Source organism: Lemur catta, chromosome 19, assembly GCF_020740605.2.
Source record: "Lemur catta isolate mLemCat1 chromosome 19, mLemCat1.pri, whole genome shotgun sequence".
NCBI classification, from domain to species: Eukaryota; Metazoa; Chordata; class Mammalia; order Primates; family Lemuridae; genus Lemur; species Lemur catta.
This window is the reverse complement of record NC_059146.1, coordinates 23,352,065-23,375,713: the sequence shown is the minus strand read 5'-3', so window position 1 is coordinate 23,375,713 and position 23,649 is coordinate 23,352,065. Positions and strand designations below refer to the sequence as shown.

Sequence of the window (23,649 nt, the reverse complement as noted above, 5' to 3'; positions counted from 1 at the left end):
AGAACATAAACACAGAAAACACACTAAATGATACAATGTCAGGTGATGACTGGTGCTGGGAAGGAAAGGAGGGGGAGAGGACCAGGACTGAGAGGGTGCTCAGCAAAGGCCTCATTGAGGTGACATCTGAGCAGAGCGAGCCCTGTGGATTTTGGGGGAAAGGGTCCAGGCAGAGGGTTGGTGCGGTCAAAGGTCCTGAGGTTGCAGCATGTTAGATGTGTGTTCAAATAAGAGTGAGGAGATCTGTGTGGCCGGAGCCGAGTGAGTGACAGGGAGAAAGGGTGGGAGATGAGGGCAGAGAGGCGGTAGGATAGGGAAGGGTTTTGTGGGCCATGTTGATCACTTTTGCCTTTGTCTGAGCAGAGGAGGGATATGACCGATTGATGTTTTAAAATAATTCCTCCGGCTGCTGTGAGAACAGACTCTAGAGGTAGAGCTGGAAGCAGGGTACCAAATTAGGACGGTGTTGCAGGCCTCCGGGCGAGAGATGGTGTTGGCTTGACTTGGGTCAGAAGGGACTGATGAGAAGTGGGTTTGGCATAAACGTTGAAGGAAAAGCTGGCAGGATTTGCAAAGGATTTGATGATGAGGGTTGAGGAAGGAAAGGGAAAACAGGCGAGTGTCCCTGCAGGACCCCAGAGGGGAGACTTAGACTTGCTCAGCCACAGGAATCAGGCTTGGAAAATCCGGGCTTCCTCTTGTCTGTTTCTCAGCAAGTGTATGTTGAACGGCTGGTCCGTCTCAAGCCTGGTGATGGGCATTAGGGTCACAGTGGTGAACAGGACAGACTTGTCCGTGCTCCATGCAGCTCCCAGCCCCTGCTGGGGAGAAGGAGCCGGGTACAAATTGCACAGCTCCTTCTCACAAACGCTTGTACGTGGGCGTTCCTGGCAGTTGTTTGTGATAGCGAAAAAAGTGGAAATAACCCACATGTCCATCAGCTGATAAGTAAACAAAATATGGTCTGTCCACACCATGGAATATTACTGGGCCGTAAAAATGAGTGAAGCATGACACACGCTACAACATACAGGAACTTTGAAAACATGATGTGGGGTGAAAGAAGCCAAATACAAGAGGCTACCTATTGTATGATTGCATTTAGATGGAATGTTGGAATAGGCAAATCCATAGAGACAGAAAGCAGATTAGTGGTCGCCTAGGGTCGCAGGGGGTATGGAATGGAAGTGACTGCTAATGAGTACAGGGCTTCTTTTTGGGGTGATGAAAATGTTTTGGAATCAGGTAGTGGGGATGGTTGCACAACATTTTTTTTTTTTTTTTTGAGACAGAGTCTCACTCTGTTGCCCAGGCTAGAGTACCGTGGCGTCAGCCTAGCTCACAGCAACCTCAAACTCCTGGGCTCAAGCAATCCTTCTGTCTCAGCCTCCTGAGCAGCTGGGACTACAGGCATGCGCCACCATGCCCGGCTAATTTTTTCTATACATTTTTAGTTGTCCAGATAATTTCTTTCTATTTTTAGTAGAGACGGAGTCTTGCTCTTGCTCAGGCTGGTCTCAAACTCCTGAGCTCAAACAATCCACCCGCCTCGGCCTCCCAGGTGCTAGGATTACAGGCGTGAGCCACCGCGTCCAGCTGGTTCCACAACATTGTGCATGCACTAAAGACCACTGAATTGTACACTGTAAAAGGGTGCGTTTTATGGTATATGAATTGTATCTCAATTTTTGGAAAAGATGGAAACATTTTGCAGCTGTCTAAGCCCAATGAGGAAGAGGGCCATAGTGTTGAGAGAATGGGGGCTCTGTCTGGTCAGGGAGCTCAGGCCTGGCTTTGCCTCAGGAGAGACCCTCAGAGCTGTGCAGGCAGGACGTGGCGGAGTTAGCCAGGCTAGGGAAGTGGAGAAGAGCCGTGGAGGCAGAGGGATAGCAAGTGCAAAGTTCCTGAGGTCGGGCTGAGGCTCTGCAGAAAGGCCACACTGTGTGGCAGAGAAGGATGGGATCTGACACTGGGACGGTGGGCAGAGGCCGGGTTGGTGTCTGTCCTGAGAGCACTGGGGAGGGTTTCAAAGAGGAGCGAGGGAAGGAAAGGGGTGAAGGATGTGCATGCGTGGGGCAGGGCTAGAGGTGAACAGGGGGGCGAGTGTGGGGCTGTCCTGCGGGAGGATCTGGAGGGCATAGTGGGGTTCAGGGGGAAGGGTCTAGATCTAGACTCTAGATTCTAGAAGGAGGCGAAAGGCAGGCTTTGAGGAGGAAGATGAGGCAGGGCAAATTCTGCAGATAAGAAGGGGGAGAGGCTGAGGCTGGGTCCAGCCTGAGGGCATTGTCCTTTCCTTCTGCCTGGAGCAAGAATCCATCCAAAGTCACGTATGGGACAGGAAGCCAAGGGATTGGGCTGCCTCCTGTCTAGGGCCCTGGCTCCAGTTAGGGCAGAGTCTGGCTCAAAAAGGCCTTGGGAGAGTCCGCTGAGTGAGTGAATGGGAGCGGGGCGCTGGCTGCCACAGTGCCCTGAGCTCCTCTGTTAGGGCATATCCCAGCAGGGGAAATGGGAACCCATTGTGGTGTTGACATCTCCCCCAACCCATGGAGCTCAGGCCCTGGGTCTGACCCCTCCCTGCGTCCCCAGCTCCACCCTTTGCAGGTCCTGCCCCAGGGAAGGCCTCAGGAGATGTTTGCTAATTGAATGAATGGATGGATGGATGGATGGTAGAACCAGCCTTTATTGAGCTCCAGCTGAGTGCCAGGCATGGTGCTAGGTGACAGGGCCACAGCAGTGAACAAAAGTCCCCGCCCTATGTGCTCACGTTCTAAGGGGCAGAGGGACCAATATACAAGTGAATATATCAGGTGTCCAGACAGGTGGCAGGAGGCCTTGGGAGGAAGATAAACAAGGGAGGGTTGTGGGGCTGGGGATAGGACGGTGCTTCTCTATGGGCTGCTCAGGAACCTCTTGCTGAAGGGTGACCTTGGAGCAAAGAATCGAATTTGGTAGGTGAATTGGGCAGGCACACATTGGGAGGAGGATGGTCCAGGCAGAGGGAACAGCCTGTGCAAAGGCCCTGAGGCTAGATTGTGCTTGAAGTGTAGCAGAAACTTGGAGGAGGAGAAGAGGGAGGAGTTGGCTGCCATACCCATTGCCACAGGCGGAGAGGACAGGAGATTCAGCCAGAGAGGGAAGAGGGCAAATGGTGCAGGTCCTTGTGGGCCACAGTGAGGATTTTACTTTTGCTTTGAGCCAGCTGGGAGCCATGGAAGGGTTTGGAGCAGAAAAGAGAAGGGACCTGAGTCAAGTTTTCCCAGGACCCTTCTGGCCACTGTGGAGAGCACAGAAGGCCAACCACGTTCCACTTTGGTGGCTCTCCAACATGAGTGCACCATCGGAAAGCCCCTGCTCCCACCCCAGGCCTGAGCCCCAGCACCCCCCTTCCAGCTGGGTGTTTTCTTGTGGCCTTGATCCACAAATCTTCATTCAGCACCTCCCTGTGCCAGGCTACTCTGGACCCTGGGGACACTGCCAGTACTGAAGCAGCCATACATCCCTGTCCTCAGGGCACTGGTGTTCTGGTCCAGGAGGTGACACTTGGCAAGTCTGCATGTGTACCCTTAATATGTCAGGGGGCAACTCTGGCAGGGTCTCAGTGGCTTGCATTTTTGGCCTAGCTTAGCAGGGGAATGACAGGGTTTGACTTTGTTATTTAGGAGAATATATTTCATCATTCAGGGATGGTGATAACATTAATAATACAAGCAGCGTCTAAACCAGGGCTGTCATATAAGCCACATATATAAGTTTAAATTTTCTTGCCACATTAAAAAAACAAAACAACCAATGAAATGAATTTTAATGTATTTTATTTACCCCAGTATGTCCAAAATAGTATTTTATCATGTAACCGATATGTTAAAAGTTATTGATGATGGTTTACATTCCATTTTCATACTAAGTCTTGGAAAGCCAGTGTGTATTTTATACTCAGAGTGCATCTCATTTTGGAGGCTATAGTCTCATTAGAATCACTTGCTCTGTATTAAGATTTCATGAAATTTAGCCTGGGCTCTGTGGCTACTTGGGAGGCTGAGGAGGGAAGATCAGTGGGGCCCAGGAGTTCGAGTCTGGTCTGGGCAACATAGTGAGACCCAATCTCTAAAAAAAGAAAATATTTCGTAAAACTTATGGTTAAAAAAAATAGATTCACAAAGTACCCAAGTTCCAAACAGACTTTTCCAGTCACTGAATTGAGGATCAGTTGTTTAAATTTACAAAGTTTAAATGTACTACAATGAAATAAAATGAGAAATCCAGTCCTTTGGTCCCACTGGCCACATTTCAAGTGCCCAGTGGCCACAGGTGGCTGATGGCTCCCATTTTGGACACTGCGGGGCTAAAATGTCCTGAGCTTTCGAGTGGCCCAGGATCAACAAACGTTGCCTCCTGGAGCCCTTTCTGAGGACTCAGGGCTGTTGGGGCTTGTGCAGGAGGCACATAAAGCCACCCACCTACTAGATGGGTTGTCTGGATTCTGGAAGGCTCTAGAAGGTTTTGCAGTGAAGTGCTGGACCTGTGTTACCTCCATAAAACATACTAGTTCCTCCAGGGCAGGGCCCAGGTTTGTCCGGATGCTTTCCGTGGGTGGTAGTAGCAGACTCACCCTGATGCCTCTGTGCTTAGGGAAGGCTTTATCTCCCCCAACCCAAAGGCCCAAGGTCGGGCAGATCCCTGGGGCCATCAGCATTTGCCTTGGCCTTGCCCTACTCTGACCTGTTACAAGATGTTGGCCTCCTTCCCACCCGCAAGGACAGTGACAGCCACGGGCAGAATAGGGACCTGCTCCTTCCCATGACTCCCCAGCACCCTCTGAAAACCCAGGAGTGGTCTAGCCCCACCTGCTGTGGACTCTCTTTTATCACCTTGAACTCTTTAAGCTTCCTGACTGCCTCATACCTCCAGGCCTTCGCACATGCTGGGCCTCCTTCCCAGAGCACACCTTATTTCTGCCTGGTCCATTTCAGCCTCATCTTTTTTTTTTTTTTTTTTTTTAAGACAGAGTCTCACTCTGTTGCCTGGCTAGAGTGAGTGCCGTGGCGTCAGCCTAGCCCACAGCAACCTCAAACTCCTTGGCTCAAGTGATCCTCCTGCCTCAGCCTCCCGAGTAGCTGGGACTACAGGCATGCACCACCATGCCCGACTAATGTTTTTTCTACATATTTTTAGTTGTCCAGCTAATTTCTTTCTCTTTTTAGTAGAGACAGTGTCTTGCTCAGGCTGGTCTTGAACTCCTGAGCTCAAATGATCCTCCCGCCTCGGCCTCCCAGAGTGCTAGGATTATAGGCGTGAGCCACTGAGCCCCGGCCAAGCCTCATCTTTTGATCCTCAGATCCCAGGAGCCGCCTACTGGGAAGCCTTCCTCCCTGGTCTGAAGCCTCCCAGCCCCCACTGTGTTTGCTCTTTCAGAATGCCCACCATTGTCCCTGTCTGCTTCCTCTCCAGTCCAGGGCCTCCCCAAGAGCAGGGCAGATGTTTCTCATCCCCAAGCCTGACCCAAGAAATCCCTTTGTGAACCAGAGAATCCCTTTAAAGCTCCCTCCTATTCTTGTATGCCTCCTGTGACAGTGAGCTCACTCCCCCTTTGCTGGCTTGCCCTGAGTGCTGGATAGTTGTCCTTTCCATTAGTCCAGGCTGTCACAGCTGCCTTCAGCCCTTTTTCCCAAGTTTTACCCTCAACAGCACCCGTGCACTGTCCCTGTGTGCCTGGGCTCTTCCTTGCCTTTAGGTCTTCGCGGATCTGTGCCTCTGCCTGATGCCCTCCCTTCGAGGCCACAGCCCTTTGCTTTTGGAGACCTGGTGCTTTTGTTCTCTCTAAATTCGTTCTTTTCTTTCTTTCTTTCTTTTCTTAGATGGTGGGGGCCGGTGGGGGGGGTGGTCTCACTGTGTTGCCCAGGCTGGTTTTGAACTCATGGCCTCAAGCAGTCCTCCCACCTTGGGCTCACCAGTAGCTGGGATTGCAGGCACGAGCCACCATACCTGGCCTGAATTCTTTTTTTTTTTTTTTTTGAGTTAGAGTCTCACTGTGTTGCCTGGGCTAGAGTGCCATGGCGTCAGCCTAGCTCACAGCAACTTCAAACTCCTGGGCTCAAGCACAATCCTCTTGCCTCAGCTTCCCGAGTAGCTGGGACTACAGGCATGTGCCACCATGCCCAGCTAATTATTTCTATATATATTTTTAGTTGTCCAGCTAATGTCTTTATATTTTTAGTAGAGACAGGGTCTCGCTCTTGCTCAGGCTGGTCTCGAACTCCTGACCTTGAGCGATCCTCCGGCCTCGGCCTCCCAGAGTGCTAGGATTACAGATGTGAGCCACTGCGCCCGGCCCCTGCATTCTTTTTTATGGTGAAGTATATCAGTTATGCTGAAGACAGTATCAAATAGATGTGGACAATTTAAAGACTAAAATAAAAAATATATACATATATGTAAATATATTTTAAATACAATCTAAAGAATATTTTTAAACATATATGTTCTTTTTTAAATTATATACTTTAAATTTAAAGAATATTTAAACCATATATACATATACATACACACATTTGTATATGTATTTAAATCTCTTAAGTACAATTTAAAGAATGTGGTCATGTGTTGCTGAACAACAGGGCTACATTCTGCGAGAAGTGTCACTTAATGACTGGGATGTCTGAGAAATGTGTGAGGTGATTTCATCTTTGTGCGAGCGTCACAGAGTGTACAAACCCCGGTGGCAGAGCCTGCTATATACCTAGGCTACATGGTCTATTGCTCCTAGGTGCAAACCTGTGTAGCAAGTCACTGTACCGAATACTGTAGGCAGCTCTGACACAAAGAGGAAGGATTTATGTATCTGAATATGGAAACATAGAAAAGGTACAGTAAAAATACTCTATTATAATCGGACCACTGCCGTATGTGTGGTTTGTTGTTGACTGAAACACTGTTTCGGGGCAGGACTATATTTAAAGAATATATGCATTCTTTAAATTTAAAGAATATTTTTAAAATGAAAGAATACTTAAAAAATATGCACGCACGTATTATACATATTCTTTAACCACCTTTAAATTGTCCATATGTGTTTGATGCTATCTTCTGTGTAATTGATATACTTCACTATACAAATATATGAATATGTATAAATTTATATATAAATATATTAATGCATATGTACACGTATACATGTGAACAGCATGTCTATAAAAAAGCCCACAGATCGTAAGTGTCTAGTGTGATGAATTTTCTCCAGCTGAACCCAGACACATAACCAGCTCTAGAAAGGACATTCCCAGCTCCCCAGCACCCACCTTGGGCCCCTCCCAGGCCTCAGCCCTCCCCAAGGGTAACCCCTGCTTTGTCAACCAGCATCTCGGGGAGGTTTTGCCTGCTTCCTGAAGCTTTTAATACAGGGTAAAACAAAGGCAAAGAGGGCTTTAGCCTCGGAAATTTAATTGCTATTCAAATTTCTGTCTACTAGCGACAAAGTTTAAGCAGCTACTGTATGATATCCAGTTCATTTATGAAAGATGGTGCTGGGTTTTTTTTTTCTGGTCCCTATAGAACAATTTTCAGGCCAGCAATCGAAGCAGTTGTGTGGTCACGCTCAGGTGAGGAAGGGAACAGAGCACATGCGCTAGTTCTGAGGGGACTGGGCGCCCACCCAGTGCTGTCCCCAGAGGGAGGCACTGTCCCAACCCTCAGGGCCACCCTCTCATGTGCACTCCTCACCCAGTGGCTCAGTTCTGGCTGTCCCTCACTGCTGAGCTGCTCCCAAACCTCCTCATCTTTCCAGGTCTTCCTCAGATGTCCCCTCCCCTGGCGGCCTCCACCAGGGCCCCAGGCAGTGCCAGGGCAACCTCCATCCCTGGTACCTCTTGCTCAGATGTGGCTGACAGGACCCCCTCCTCCCCCACTCCAGGCCAGGAGCTCCTCGGAGGCAGATCCGAAGTGGCGAGTGCCCCTAGCAGCAGTGTCCTGCTCAGGCCTGACCCACGGGGCCTCAGGAAAGGTGTAATTAATAAATGAAGGATCAGATGGCCTCTGAGGGACACGGGCCAAATACAACTCCTTGGTGAAGTAGTGGCCCCAGAGACCTCCCACCCTTGTCCCCAGGCCCTGCATCTCGCTCCACTGCTTAATGCCCTTTGTTCACATTGTCCTGCCTTCACGGAGCTCTGGGCACTCAGTAAGCCCTTGGAACGTGGAGTTGCTACCCAGAGAGGAGGCAGACCCTGGCCCTCCCCTCCAGGGGCTCCGGGTCTGGTCTGGGAGACAGAGGCAGTGTGGCAGCCCATTAGAAATGAAGTGTGAGCCCCGTGTGTCACTTCAGCTTCTCCAGCAGACGCATTTTTTTTTAAATACAAAGAAGTGGGCAAAGTTATTTTTTATAATATTTAGGAATACTCTGTAACCCAGTACACCCAAGATATTACCATTTTAACATGCAATCAAAATTTTACAAAGTTTACAGAGATATTTTACGTTCTTTTTTCCCCCACGCTGTTTTCTAAACCCCATGTGTCTTTGCCGTTTACAGCCCATCTCAGTGTGGAACAGCCACACTCCAGGTACTCAGGAACCACCTGGCTGACAGCCGCTGTGTTGGACAGTACAGCTCTAGGGTCCCCTTGGCACTCGGATCAGGAGGTGCTAGCCAGAGGGGCTTCCTGGAGGAGGGGGATATCTGAAGAGAGGCTTGTGGAGTTTCCCTCGGAGTTGGGAGTGGGGGGTGAGGTAGGATTTCTAGAGTGAAGGATGGCACGTGTGCCTGCTTGCTTATTCATTCTTTTTTTTTTTTTAAGAGACAGGGTCTTACTCTGTCACCCAGGCTGGAGTTCCATGGCACGATCATAACTCACTACAGCCTTGAACTCCTGGCCTCAACTGATCCTTCCACCTAGGTCTCTCAAAGTGCTGGGATTATGGGCGCCAGCCCATTCATTCTTTCATTCATTCATCAAACGCACACTTGAGCCTCCTGGGGGCCCGGCCATGTGCTGAGGGATGTAGGTGGCACAGACATGGGTCAGAGCAGGTCTCTGCCCTTTAGATAAACAGACATTTACAGAGCACCTGCTGTATGCCGGGCACTGTTTTAGGACCTCCCTCCTGATGCTCATAGTCTGAAGTGGGGGCCGAGGTTAGACAGTAAAGGTAAGTGAAATAGACATGTGGTATGAAATGTACTAGGGAGGACTTTTTTTTTTTAATGCTAGAAGCAGAATAATAAGGAATTAACTTTAAAGAAGTGGTCAGGAAAAGGCCTCTGGAGGAGGTGGCAGGAGCTGAGACCCAAATGATGGGAAGATGACAGGAGGTGGCCCCAGGCAGGGGGCACAGCACATGCAAAGGCCCTTGAGGCAGGAAGGAGCAGAGGCCACTGGGGCCCAGGGACACAGCAAGGTGGTGACAGATGACACTGGTAGGTTAACCAGGGCAGGGCCAGAGGGCTTAGTGCGCCATAGGGTACAGTCACCCCGGCTGATGTGACAAGAGCCCCACATAGGAGACAAGAGGGAGGCCGGGAGGCCAGAGAGGAGGCTGCTGCACTGATGCAAGTGACTGAGCACAGGGTCTGGGCGCAGTGGTCACGATGGTGTACAGGGACACGTCTCGAGGTTGAGCCAAGAGGACAAGGCGATGGCTTGAGTCGGGGTGAGGACACCCAGGTTCTGTTTGGAGGAGCTGATCGATTGGTGGAGCCTGTCAAGGGTGAGATGGTGACATCTGGGGCGAGTGAAACGGGGACTCAAGGGGGACATGGGAAGCAGAGAGGGCAGTTGGGACCTGGTTACCGTCCGGTCAGAGCATGCTCAGAAGGGGGTGCCACAGGGCACTGGGGAGCACAGAGGAAGCATGGGACCTGGCCTGTTGGGTAGGGGGCTTTGTGGAGTCAGGCCACAAGCGGGGCTTGTCAGAGGTGTGGGAGTGTCCCAGGAGGGCAAGCTGGGGAGAGGCAAGCGGCCGGGAGCCAGGAGCCAGTGGGGAGTAGGCCAGGCAGGAGAAGATAAGGCCACAGCCATGGGAGGGAGGGGCTGAGGACAGCACACAAGGGTCTGACCCGGTGGCTGGGCAAACAGTGGGACCTTCATGGGATTGAGAACTAGGGGAGGAGACACTGACAGGGGTGGGGTCCTGGGGACAGCCAGAAGGCAGCTGAGCTCTTCATTCATTCATTGGTCACATACTTACTCTGTGTGCTGGGGGCTGAGACAGGGCCCTTAGGGAGGACATCCAGAGCACTGAGAGCCCAACAAGGGAGCCCCAGGAGCCCCACAGGGCAGGGCACAGTGGGAACAGGAAGGAGGGAGGAAGTCAGGGATGGCTCCCCTGGGCTGTGCAGGTCAATGAGCTGTGGTTTGTCCTTCTCTGAAGCTCCTAGCCTGGGCCCCAGGGTGGAAAAGATCTGCCCTTCCAACTGGGAGGGGCCGTGCCAAGGAAAGTGAGGGCAGGTGGCTGAGCTCCCCAGGCCCCTCACCCCCTGCCCTGCCTTCTCCTCTCCCCAGGCAAGAGCAAGGAGGCGGAGATTAAGAGAATCAACAAGGAACTGGCAAACATCCGCTCCAAGTTCAAAGGTAGGTTGGGGGCTCGGACTCCTGGGTCTGAGGGAGGAGGGAGTTGGGCACTGGGGCTCCTGGGATTTGTACTGTGATCCTTCCTCATTTTGGGCTCTCTTTTCCTCCTTCCTCTGGCCCCAGGGGACAAAGCCTTGGATGGGTACAGTAAGAAAAAATATGTGTGCAAGCTGCTCTTCATCTTCCTGCTTGGCCATGACATTGACTTTGGGCACATGGAGGCTGTGAACCTGCTTAGCTCCAATAAGTACACAGAGAAGCAGATAGTGAGTCTGGGGAGCAGGGGGCTAGGGGCCCGGACCCCTGGGTCTGAGGGAGGAGGGGCTGGAAGTGCAGCCTTCAGGGCTTGAGGGTTGGCGTTTGGGGCGCCTTAGGCACAAGGCTTCCAGCCATCCACCTCCCTCCCCGCCCAGGGTTACCTGTTCATCTCTGTGCTGGTGAACTCAAACTCCGAGCTGATCCGGCTCATCAACAATGCCATCAAGAATGACCTGGCCAGCCGCAACCCCACCTTCATGTGCCTGGCCCTGCACTGCATCGCCAACGTGGGCAGCCGTGAGATGGGCGAGGCCTTCGCTGCAGACATCCCCCGCATCCTCGTGGCTGGGTAAGGCGCTGGGGACTCTTGCGCAGAGGGCGGGGGGGGTATGGGAGATGAGGCCCAGCCAAGTTTGAGGCTCCAAGAGTTTGTGTCACCTGTCCAAGGTCTCCCAGCCGGGATTTGGGGCTGATGCTGGGGTGGGGACCTCAGTTGTGGTCTCTTCTCATCTCACCAAGCAGCTTTGCCGCTGTGAGGCCACTTCCCCCGACAGCCAGTGGGATGCTGCTGGATACGCAGAGCTTTAACATTAGGAGGGGGTAACCTTAAGCTGTGTTGGTGACAGCCCTCCAGAACTTCTGCATCTTCTCTAGTCATTCAACAACACTAATTGAACACCTACTGTGTGCCAGGCGCTATGCTGATTGCTGGGGAAATGGCCATGCCCAGAAATGGACCTGGTCATTGCCCTCCTGGTGTTCATGGTCCAGAGTGGGAGAGAAACGGTGATGGAAAAATTGCAGGATGGAATGTAGAATTCCTCTCTCAAAACTATGCTCTGGGGCATAGGAGCCTCAAAGGGGGGTTAATAGAGGTACCTGACCTCGCTGGGAGATCAGGGAGGGCTTCCCAGAGGAAGTGGCATCAGGCTGAAACCTGGGCGAGTAGTATTTAGCCATGGAAGGGGGGAAAGCATGTAGGGCAATGGGATCAGGTTGTGGGATCGTTCTGAGGCAGGAAGTCATTTGGCAGATCTTTCTTGAGAATCTGCAATGTGCCAGACGCTGTTCCAGGCCTGGGAGGCAGTACTGAACAGCGGGGACCCTGTCGTGCCCACCCTTGAGGAGCTTCATCTAGTAGGGGACACAGGCAGCAAATACACAAGTAAAGAAGATGAGTTCAAACAGTGACAAATGCTGTGAAGAAAACAGGGTCATGGGGGGCAGCAGGGGTAGTGGGGGAGGCTGCTCAAATTAGACTGGTCAGGGACAGTCTCTCCAAGGAGGTGATGTGTAATTTGAGACTGGAAAGATGAGAAGATGATCATTTTAGGATTTTGGAGAAAAAGTGTCCCAAGCAAAAGGACCAGCAAGTGCAAAGGGCCTGAGGTAGGCATGAGTACAGTGACCATGGGAGAGTTAGGGCAGTTTGGAGTTTATTCTAACTGACATGGGAGGTGACTGGTGTGTTTTAAGCAGAAGAGTGACATGATTGGCTTCATATTTTAAAATGATCCCTCTGCCTGGTGTGAGCACAGGAGGGACTTCTATTTCTGGCAATGTGGTCGACCAGGTACCTGACTGATGTTCTTGTTGAAACCCAACTATCAATATTGGATAGAAGAGGAAAGAAAGTATCCTTTCATGGATTCATGAGCTAGCCAGAAAATAAGGAGCACACAGGCCACAAGCCAAGAAAAGTCTGGCCCCGAGGGAGGTGAGTGGCGTGCCAGAGCCACATTTTGCTTGGAAGGCATTTGCTGAACGGGGTGAACCCAGGTATTGGTTTGAGGGCCCCATAGCCTCTGGGAACAGAAGACAAAGGTTGTCTCCAAGAAGAGGCTCTAGAAGGCCACACTTCAAAGTGAGAGTGACCTAGAAATAAACCCCTTTGGGTGCTGTAAGCAAAATTACCTGTCTCAAACCTTTGCACAGAATGGCTCTCAGACTGGTTCTCAGTCTGATTTTACCCTACCTGGGTAGTCCAAAAATCCCAAGTCAACCTTTTGTTTAAAGTGGTGTAAACTGGTAGTACCTCAGTGCCTGGCAGAAGCAAACACAAGTCTTTTCTGGAGAAATTCATTTGCACCACAGGCCTCAATGATCTCCACAGATGAAGCTCCAGGTGACAGGAATTGCTCACAGCCAAAAATCACTAAACACAGGACGCAAGACACCATGAGAGAGAACCAGCAGAAATAAAACTGAAAGTAACACTGGAATTGGATATTACCATACAGAATGTAAAATAAGCATATTTAATATGTTTCAAGAAATAAGAGGTTTATTTAAAAATATGAGTAAAGTACAAGCAGATTTGAAAAAGTAATGGAAAATATAATTGAAATTTTAAAATAGTAAGTGGTCTGATTTAACAGCAGAGTAGACACAGCCAAAGGCAGGATTAGTGAACTGGCTGTAGACTGAAGAGTTATCAGAATGCAGCTCAGGGAAACAGAGATGGAGATTTTACTTTTCTATTTTTTCTTTCCTTTTGTTTATATCCTGCACTCCTTTGTAGGAGAGATGGAGATTTTAGAAAGAAAGACTAAGGGGGCATGGGAGACAGAGAAAGTCTAACATGATGCTGTTTAGAGTTCTAGAAAGAGAAAAGGGAAAGAATGTGACAGAGGCACTGTTTGGAGAGGTAATGGCTGAGAATATTCCAGAACCAACAAAAGAGGCTGGCCTGCAGATTAAAGTAGCCCAAGAAATCATAAGCAGAAGTACAGAGTGTAGGGGTGAGGGGGGGATCAGTGAGACCAGCCAGGCATCTGTCCCCATTGTCCAGGTCAGAGTTCACGGTGGCTCAGACCAGGGCTGCGGTATGGAGTAATTACGGGAGGGGCATGTTCTAGAAGGAAAGCTGACGGGACAGGTTACATGTGGCGTGCAAGGAAGAGAGGTGGGAAGTTGAACTGGTGGTGAGTGATGGCAGACCATTCCTTGGGATGAAGAAGACTGGGGTAGAACTCTTCAGGGAGGGCAAGACCAGAGTGCAATTTGACGATGCAGAAATTGAGTTGCGTGTAGACGTCTGACAGAGACTTCAGGGAGACAGTTGGACCACAGGGCTTCAGGGGCAGAGGGAGAGAGATCTGAGAGAGATCACAACTGTCCAATAAAAATATAATGTATACCACATAGGTATTTTTCTGTTTCCTAGGATTTAGTATTTCAATTTAACCTGATCCATCCAAAATATTACCATTCTGACACTGAATCAGCATTAAAATTATTCATGAGCTATTTATTGGGCATCCCTTTTTGGTGCTAAGTCTTTGGAATCGCTCGTGTGATTTGCACACACCTTGCATTTCAGTTTGGACTCGCCACACACTTCAAGTGCTCAGTAGCCACATGTGGCCGGGGACCGTCATATGGGGCAGTGCAGGGGTAGATGGCGATTAAAGCGACGGGCCAGAGGAGGCCCCTCAAAGAGGACGTGAACAGGGAACAGAGGCGCCTGAAGGCTGAGCCCTGGGGTGGCCCAGCGCGTAATGCTCTGGCAGCGGGGTGGGGGACGCGTGATTAGAGGTGTGGGAGGAAAACGAAGAACAGGCCGTGACTCAGAACACCGAGAACTTTGATGGAGGAGGGAGTGGTCAGTCATGGCAAAGGCTGCCAACAGTTTCAGTCGGGGACAGGCCGTCAGCATTGGCTTAGGGAGACAAAAGTAGCCGGCCACCCTCAGGAGGAACTGGGTGCTTCCAAGGACTGGGAAGGAAGCCAGTGTGGCAAATGCATGTGGGTACTGGTGACATCGTCCCAATTTCACACGAGGGGATGGATGCTGAGGGGGCAGTGCCCTGCCAGGGTCCAGAGGCGGGGGTAGGGGCGGTGTCCCACTCTAGGCTGGGCTCTCAACCCTGGAAAGTTGGCTTTGGCAGTGACTGGCGCACAGAGGAACTTTTTTTTGTAGTAGGCTTTTTAAAAAATGGAGATAAAATTCACCATTTTAACCACTTTAAAGTGTATAATTCAGTGGTTTTTAGTATGTTCATGATGTTGTGCAACCACCACCACTATCTAATTCCAGAATATTTTCATCACCCCAAAAAAGAGACCGTGTACCCATTTAGCAGTCACTAATCACTAATCTCCCACTCTCCCTACTGTACCTGGCCCACGGCCACCACCAGTGTGCTTCCTGTCTATGAACTGGCCTGTTCTGGACGTTTCATGGCAGTGGAATCCTACAAGAGGTGGCCCGGTGTCTGGTTTCTTTCACTTAGCCTCGTGTGTTCCGGGTTCGTCCGTGTTGTAGCTTGATCAGTACTTCATTCCCTTTTATGGCCAAATCATATCCCATTGTATGCGTAGGACACATTATTTATCCATTCATCAAAAAGCCTCCACTGCTCACACCTGTAACCTCAGCACTGTGGGAGGGCGAGGCGGGAGGATCACTTGAGGCCAGGACTTTGAGACCCATCTGGGCAATAGTGAGACAATAGCAAGACCCTGTCTCTATAAAAGTAGTAAAATGAGTTGGTCATAGTGGTGCGCACCTGTAGTCCCAGCTACTCAGGAGGCTGAGGCAGGAGGATCGCTTGAGCCCAGGAGTTTGAGGCTGCAGGGAGCTATGATCACGCCACTGCACTCCAGCCTGGGCAACAGAGGGAGATTCCATCTCTAAAAAAACTGAAGACTCCACCTTTTGGCTGTTATGCAGAATGTACTCCTTTGTATGAACTTTATTTTCAGTTCTCTTGGTAGATGCCTCAAGAACTTTCTTAAAGAAAGTCACACCTTTCTTAAAAGAGAAAACAGTTCCAGTTGAATTTCCCCTTCCTGTCCCTCATGTAAACTCTTGCTCTTCCTCTCCTCCCTGGTCCCCTGAATTCAGTGGTTTTTATTCCCATCTTCATTTGTGTCCTTTTATAACTTTTTTTGTTTTTTTGAGACACAGTCTTGCTCTGTTGCCCAGGCTAGAGTGAGTGCCATGGCATCAGCCTAGCTCATAGCAACCTCAAACTCCTGGGCTTAAGCGATCCTACTGCCTCAGCCTCCCAGGTAGCTGGGACTACAGGCATGCGCCACCATGCCTGGCTAATTTTTTCTATATATATTTTAGTTGGCCAGATAATTTCTTTCTATTTTTAGTAGAGACGAAGTCTCGCTCTTGCTCAGGCTGGTCTCGAACTCCTGACCTCGAGCGATCCACCCGCCTCGGCCTCCCAGAGTCCTAGGATTACAGGCGTGAGCCACCGCGCCCGGCCCCTTTTATGACTTTTAAAACTTGACCTGAATAGCACCGTGCTCTCTGCTGCCCATAACCAAGGTGATAAATAGCTCTCAGCTCTTATTCCTTCTTTCTGCATCAATGATTGTTTGCGCATCTGTCAATGGAGAAGATACTAGAACCCACCTCCTCGGAGGGCTGTGGTCAGGGTTAGACGGGTTCATACTCAGAAGCACCCCGAGCAGAGCCTGGCCCACAGCAACAGCTCGGGAGACGCGAGCTACGGGGATGGTGGTGAAAATGCCACCACTGATCGAGCATCGTCTGTGCACAGACTTCTTGCTGGTTCCTGGTTTTCACTTGGTGAGCCTCAGGCAGTGCGTGTTTCCCTAGGTGGGTGTCGAGGGACAGCAGTGCTGGTCTTGGTCCCTCACACACAGCAGCAGAATTGCCAGTTGTTCTCCGGAGGGCCTGTCCCCTTGTCTCCTTCCAGCCGCAGCGCACGGGGCTTCCCGTCTCCCCAGCCTTGTCCGGCAAGCATCAGCCTAGCTGGTGGCAGGAAACAGCCACTGGGTCACTGCAGTGCGTGATTCTCCTGCACATCCAGGGAGACATGTTTTCACCAGACCATTGACTCAGGCCGGTTTCCCGTCTTAGGGCTTCCCCGTGTCCTTTGCCTGGGAAAGACTTTACCGAGGGGCCACAGCCGGTCTTGACAGCTCCTGGCACCTCCTTTGTGCTCAAGGCCACACCCTCGCCCCCCACAGACTCATTTCTTTATCCCCAAACCCAACAAGATCCTTATTTTCCTGAAGAGGAAACTGCCCATCAGAGAGGGTCAGTGACTTACCCCAAAACCGCACCACACGGTCAGAACTTCACACAGAGCCATGGGAGCACCTTCTGGAACACAGCACGCTCCATGCTAGGAAGTGGATCATGATTGGGACACAGAGTCTGTCCTCTGACACAGGATGCCCGTTGGCTGCCAGGTTCTGAGCCAGATAAGTGTGTATATTAGTTCCCTGTGGCAATAAATCGCCACGAACATGGTGGCTTAAAACACCAGTTGGGGAGGTCAGAAGTCCAAAGTTGGTCTTGGTGGGCTAATGTGTAGGTGCGGGCAGGGCTGGTGCCTTCTGGCCTTTTCTAGCTGGGAGAGGTCGCCTGCGCTCCCTGGCTCGGGGCACCTCCTCTCCTGTCTGACCTCTTGTCTCATCCGCATGCCTTCTGGCTCTGACCCTGCTCTGTCCCCATCATAAGGACCCTGTGATGACAGGGCCCAGATGGCTAGTCCAGGATCCTCTCCCCATCTCACAATCCTTAATCATACCTGCAGAGTCCCTTTTGAATGTAAGGGAACATACTCACAGGTTCTGGGGATTAGGGTGTTGACACTGTGGGGACCATCACTCAGCCCCCCACAGTGTTTGATAGGCTCCCCCCTCCTCTCAGAGGGGAGCAGGGGTCCCATTTTACAGAGGATGATATGGAGGCTCAGGGAGAGAAAGGGATTTGCAGGAGACCACACAGCCTCAGGTGCCAGTTCTGGCCCTGCTTGCCAGGGGCCACTCAGTGTCCTCCCTTGGTGTGTCATTAGCAAGGCAAACTCCGAGTGTGTACAGTATTGAACTTGGGTTCCCACCCGGTGCCCCCTTCTTGCACCAGGCACCCATGCAGCCAACAGCTTCACCACTCAACGCATCTCTTCGGTCAGAAGCTTGAAGGTCACCTTGTCCCCGCTCCCCGCTCCCCTCGTCATCTAGCTCACAGCAAGCCCTGCTGTGACCTTTAAAGATGTATCCAGAATGCAACCATTTCTCACCTGTGCAGCTACTGAAGTCAGATCTGGGAACGGCCATCAGCGACAATACCCATTTTCTCAGTTTGTCATGAAGATAAAATAAACACGTTAATCCACGCAGGGGCCCGTGATAGCGCCGGGCAGGCTGGAGGGCTCTAGGCGGTAGCTGTTCCTGCTGTTGTGTTAGCGTCACGTTGCTTCTCTGCCCACTGCAGCGGCTCCCGGCTCCCGCTGGGTAAAGCAAAGTCCCTGCCGTGGCCCACAAGGCCCTGCAGGGTCTGGACCTCTGTTTCCTCCCTGTCCTGTCTGCGGCTCTCTGCCCCACAGCTCACTCGCCACAGCCACGCAGTGTCCTCGCTGCCCCTCCCATGCACAGGCCTGCGCCTGGCTCAGGGCTTTGGCACAGGCTGTCCCCTCACCTGGGCGTTCCGTTGCAGAGGATCTCCCATCTCTCCTCATCAAGTTACTCAGTTTTCTGTTCTGTCACCTTATCAGAGAGGCTTTCCTCCAAAATAGCGTCCCCGGCACTCTCCGTGCTGGCCTCAGTTTGCAGCACAGACCCCAGCAGTGTCCTGTGTGTGTGTGTGTGTGTGTGTGTGTGTGTGTGAGCCCCAGGAGCACGAGCCCTGGGACCACTCTGCGCCCTGCGATCCATAGCGCTCACGCGGTGCCCGCAGGCACCCGCTGCGTGCTTGGTGAATGGGTGACGGTGCTTAGCCCTGCCAGTGACCCCTGAGGTTCCTGGGATGCAGCCCTTTCTGCAGGAGGAAACCGGAGTCCCGGTGGCGACAAGCAGCACCAGACTGGATCCTGGCTCCACCTGGCTGTCTGCACTCCTGCGGCCACTCGCGCCCTTCCTGGGAGGAGCAAGACAGGAGCGGAGGTGTGCAGGGCTGGGGTCCCGCTGACTCCAGCTGCCCCTGCCCTGCGTTGTATCCCCACAGGGACAGCATGGACAGCGTGAAGCAGAGCGCGGCCCTGTGCCTGCTGCGGCTCTACAAGGCCTCGCCCGACCTGGTGCCCATGGGCGAGTGGACAGCCCGCGTGGTGCACCTGCTCAATGACCAGCACATGGTGAGGCCCCGTGTCCCCAAGACCCCCTGACAGCTGCCCAGAGACAACCCTCCCTACCCTCCCTGCCCTTGGATGCCCAGGGGTCCCCACCTCTGTCCCTCCCCCAGTCCTCCCAGTCCTTCTGTAGTCCCCACCTACCCACTGCTCCTTACCTGCATGCCTGGGACCCTCCCAGGGGCACCCCAGTCACTCAGGCCCGTGCTGGCCATGGTCCCCAGTGCCTCCTTACCCCACCCGAATACACGACACACGTGCACATCCTCTCGACCGCACACACGGCCCGCCCTGCCCCGAAGCCTCTGCTCTCAGATTCTCAGCCTGGACACCTGTCCCCAGTCGGACTCTCCGCCCGGGCCCTGATCCACCTCATATGCCCCTTGCAGGGCGTGGTCACGGCCGCTGTCAGCCTCATCACCTGTCTCTGCAAGAAGAACCCAGACGACTTCAAGACGTGCATCTCCTTGGCCGTGTCTCGCCTGAGCCGGGTAGGTGTGGTCTAGGTGCTGGCTGTGGGAGTGGCCCTGGTGTCCCTGTGCCCTCCAACACCTCGCTGGTCCCCCCTCTCTCTCCCTGAGAGGCTTCCCAGCCCAGTGGTTACAAACCCAGGCTCTGAGCTGGGTTCATCCTCACTCGGCCACTTCCTAGCTGGGTGGACCTGGGCAAGTGGCTTCACCTTTCTGGGCCTCAGTGGCCCCATCTGTTCAATGGGGACGATACCAGTGCCCGCCTCACAGCACAGCTGCTGTGAATAAAGTGCTCAGAGCAGGGCCCGGGAAGCCAGAGCTGCCCTCCTGTTTGTTCTTCCTCCTGTTCCCCAATTCCCTGCACATCTGTCTCCTTCCATCCTGCCTCCCGTCCCTCTCTCCTCCCTCGCTCGTGTGCTGAGAACATCCCCTGAGGCCTGCGTTCCGGACTCTGTGTGGGATGACTCTAAGGACACAGATGAGTCAGACTCAAGCTATACACTCAAGGAGCTCCCTGTCCTGCTGGAGAGAGGCGTGTGTAGCAGAGGAGGTGACTCAGTCACGGATTATCACAAAAGGGTGGTTTGTGCTATAATGGAGGTAGCACAGGCTTCCATAGGAGGCATTTAACCCAGCCTGTGAGTCCAGGAAGGCTTCCTGGGAGAGGCGATCCCTGAATTGAAATTGGAAATTGGAGTACATGGAAGTATTTCCTAGGCAGGTAGGAAGAGGCCTGGATTCTCAAACAAAGAGAACAACACACTGCTCATTCATTCAGTTATTGCTTCATTCATTTCCCATACATCTGAATACTGTATACCAGGCAGGTGCAGGAGACACAGTGACAGGGGGCACAGGGGCACCTACCAGCATGGAGGTGGCACAGAGCTTCCTGAAGAAGGGGTTTTAAAGGTTGAGTAGGAGTTTGCCATGAGGACAAAAGTCACATGGTCTTTGGATCTTTTACTAATTCGCCACCTCTTCTCCAAACCTGCTTTCCTATCTGACCTTGTATCAGGCCCAGGGACCTAGTTGGGCCCAATTCCTGTCCCCGGGTAGCTTCTGGTCTTGAGGGGAAATAGCCCCCAGCGAGCCAGCGTGATGTGGTGATGTGCGCTCTAACATTGGTAGCTTGGGGCGGTGGGAGGCTCAGAGTGAGGACCTGGGCTATGGACTGTCACACAGAAGGGAATCAGCAGAGACTTCCTGCCCACCTGGCACCGGTGTTACTTGGAAAAATCAACCAGCCCTGGGCTTAGTCCCAGTTCCACCCTGTGGTACGCGTGTGCATCTGTGCCCGAGGCTTCCTCACCCCCTCCCTGAGCCTCAGTTTCCTGCTCCCTAAAACCGTGGCACTGACATTGCTGCCATTGGAAGGCAGTGTTTGCTCCTCCCCAGCAAGCGGGTGACGTGCCCCCGTCCCCATCCTGCCCCCACCCATTCCTCGCCCATCTTCTCCCCCCAGATCGTCTCCTCGGCCTCCACAGACCTCCAGGACTACACCTACTACTTTGTCCCGGCGCCCTGGCTCTCAGTGAAGCTCCTGCGGCTGCTGCAGTGCTACCCCCCGCCAGGTAATGCCGAGCCCCCGGGCTGCTTGTCACCAGGTGGGGACCTCTAAGCCCATGGCAGGGCAGGTGGGGCTGGGGCTCCGGGTCAGGATTTTCTCCCAGGCTGGTGTGGTGCCTCTAGCCCCTGTTACGTGGCTGCAGTGGGGTAGGGGAACGGGCAGCCCTAATCCCGGAGCCCATCCTGCGCAGCACCCAGGGTCAGACCCGTGGCTGCTCCCCTGCTGCGGGCCAGGGTCCCTGCTACGCCGGCTCTTGCTCCAGCACTGTGGCTGGGGCTATTGCCACACCTGTTTTACAGGTGAGGAAACCCAAGGCTTGGAGTGGGGAGTTCCTTGCCCAGGGTCACCCAGCCGGTGGCCGTGCTGTTTGAATTAGCATAGCTCATGTGTGCACGTGTGTTCCTGTGTGCGTGTCTGTGTGTGTGTATTTGCTTGTGAGTGTGCGTGTGTGCCTGTGCACTCCGTATGTGCGTGTGTGCACACACTGTGATTGAGCCTATGATGTAGGTGACGCCAGAGGCCCCTCCCAGCTTGTGAAGCCATGATGGATTCTGCTGTGTAGCCCAAGGGAAGTCGTGTGCCTTCTCTGGGCCTTTTTCATACTGTAAGGAAGGGCTTAGGTCGATCTAAGGCCAGTTCCACCTCCGAAGCCCCAGCTGGTAATTTTGGGGTATGCCCAGGGCAGGTACCTCACTTCTTCCAACTGAATTGCAGACATGGCCCTGCTCTGGGGTTGGACCAGAAGAACCCCCAAACCTGTGTCATCCCTTTTCAGCAGATGGTGGTGGGCTACCTCCAATTTATTGCCAAGTAATTTTTTTTTATTATGAAAAGTTTCCCAGCATACAGAGAAGTAGAGATTCTATTACCTAGACTTCATATTTTGTCTGTGTTCTTGCTCCTGTTTTTTTTTTTTCTGAAATATTTAGAAGTTACCGATATCCTGGTGTTTTACCTTTAAATATTTTGTTCTACATTCCTAAAAACTGGGCATTTTCATTCACAACAGTAAGTCTGTTGTTAAACTTAAAATGAACAATTCCCTAGTGTTTTCTGATACCCACTGTAAATTTTCTTAATTTTTCCCAAAATGCCTTTTAGAGTTGGTTCAAAGTAGGATCTAATCAAGGCACAAATATCAAACTTGATTTTTTAAAAAAATTTTTTAGAGACAGGGTTTCCTTCTGTTGCCCAGGGAGTGAGTGCAGTGGTGTGATCATAGCTCACTGACCTCGAACTCCTGAGTTCAAGCCATCCTCCTGCCTCAGCCTCCCAAGTAGCTGGGACTACAGGTGTGTGCCACCACACCCAGCTAGTTTTTCTATTTTTTTGTAGAGACGGGGTCTTGCTATGTTGCCCAGGCTAGTCTCAATAGCCTGACATCAAACAGTCCTCCCACCTTGGCCTCCCAAGTGCTGAGATGACATGCGTGAGCCACTGTGCCTGGCTCAGATTTGATTATTGTTAACATTTCTCATAATCACTTTTAATCTGGAAGAATTACACTCTTCATTCTCTGACATTAGCTTTTGCCCCAATGTTTTATTATGAAGAACTTAAATCATAAGCCAGGCACAGTGGCACATGCCTGTAGTCCCAGCTACTGGAGAGGCTGAGGTGGGAGGATTGCTTGAGCCCAGGAGTTGGAGGCTGCAGTGAGCTATGATCACATCTGTGACTAGCCACTGCATGCCAGCCTGGGCAACATAGCAAGACCCCATCTCTGAACAATAAAAAAATTTCAAACATAAGGATAACTTGAGAACAGTATAGCAAACACCGGAGACCCTCTACTTAGCCTCAGCAGTGATTGTTGTTTTACACATTCTCACTCGCCCTCTCAGCCGAACTACTTAAAAGCAAATTGCAGATATCAAAACACTCCCCCAACTCCCAAATATTTACACATATGTCCCCTGAGACCAAGAACACTGCAAAATCTACAGTGCCATTATCATACCTAAGAAGACTCAAAATAACTCCACGGTGTCGTTTAATTTTTAAAATTTTTTTTCTCTCCCCACCCCCCAAATTTCTTCTAGTCTAATATAACCCACCCCGCCTGTTTTTGGAGAAGCCAGGGGAGCTGTGTGGCTCTGTGTCCTGAAGTCTGGATTCAGCTGATTGCTGCCTGTGGTGTCCCTTAGCTTGTTTGTCTAGCTGGTGCATGTCCTGAGAGATTTGGGGGCAATATTTTTTGTTACAATCCTAGGCAGCTGTTCTATACACTTGATAACACATCACATTCCAGAAAATGGCAGTGATCAGCATTCGTCTGTCTGTCTCATGTTGAGGGGGCTGGCAGGGGTTGCCTGGCAGCGCTTTCTCACCCTTGAACTCCTAGCCCCCAGGCAAGGGCCTGTTACTGAGTGTGCACACAGGGGTCTTGTACCGGGCAGGCCACTGAACGGCTAGTGCGTCCTTGTCAGAAGTGGCTCAGCATTCAGACTGGGCCTCGGGAAGGCCTGGGTTTGGGGGTGTCTCTAGGGAAGGTTCCTAGAGCTTTCTTTGCTGTGTGAGAAATCTATACAGCATCAGCACTGCAGAAAGGGAAACTGAGGCTCACAGGAGTGAGCAAAGCCTAGCAGGGTCAGAGCAAAGCAGGATGAGAACCCAGGTCTGGAGATGTATCTGCTGTCTCCTTCTCTCACTCACCTCTGGGGACCTGGGAGGGGGTTGAGGGACCTGCAGGGCTCCTTCGGGTTGGAGACAGCCCGAGCTCTTCCAGGGAG

The 23,649-nt window shown here is 51.9% G+C and overlaps 1 protein-coding gene across 2 annotated transcripts in view; it reads left to right on the top strand.

Moving 5' to 3' along the window:
- The window catches only part of AP2A1 (adaptor related protein complex 2 subunit alpha 1), a 32,323-nt gene that overhangs the window by 2,010 nt on the left and 6,664 nt on the right, over window positions 1–23,649 (top strand). For both annotated transcript variants that reach the window (XM_045531126.1, XM_045531125.1), the window contains exons 2-7: window positions 10,494–10,562; window positions 10,686–10,828; window positions 10,976–11,169; window positions 18,754–18,883; window positions 19,267–19,368; window positions 20,813–20,921. In XM_045531126.1, the coding sequence (XP_045387082.1) occupies window positions 10,494–10,562; window positions 10,686–10,828; window positions 10,976–11,169; window positions 18,754–18,883; window positions 19,267–19,368; window positions 20,813–20,921 (747 nt within the window). The remainder of the gene's footprint in view (window positions 1–10,493; window positions 10,563–10,685; window positions 10,829–10,975; window positions 11,170–18,753; window positions 18,884–19,266; window positions 19,369–20,812; window positions 20,922–23,649) is intronic.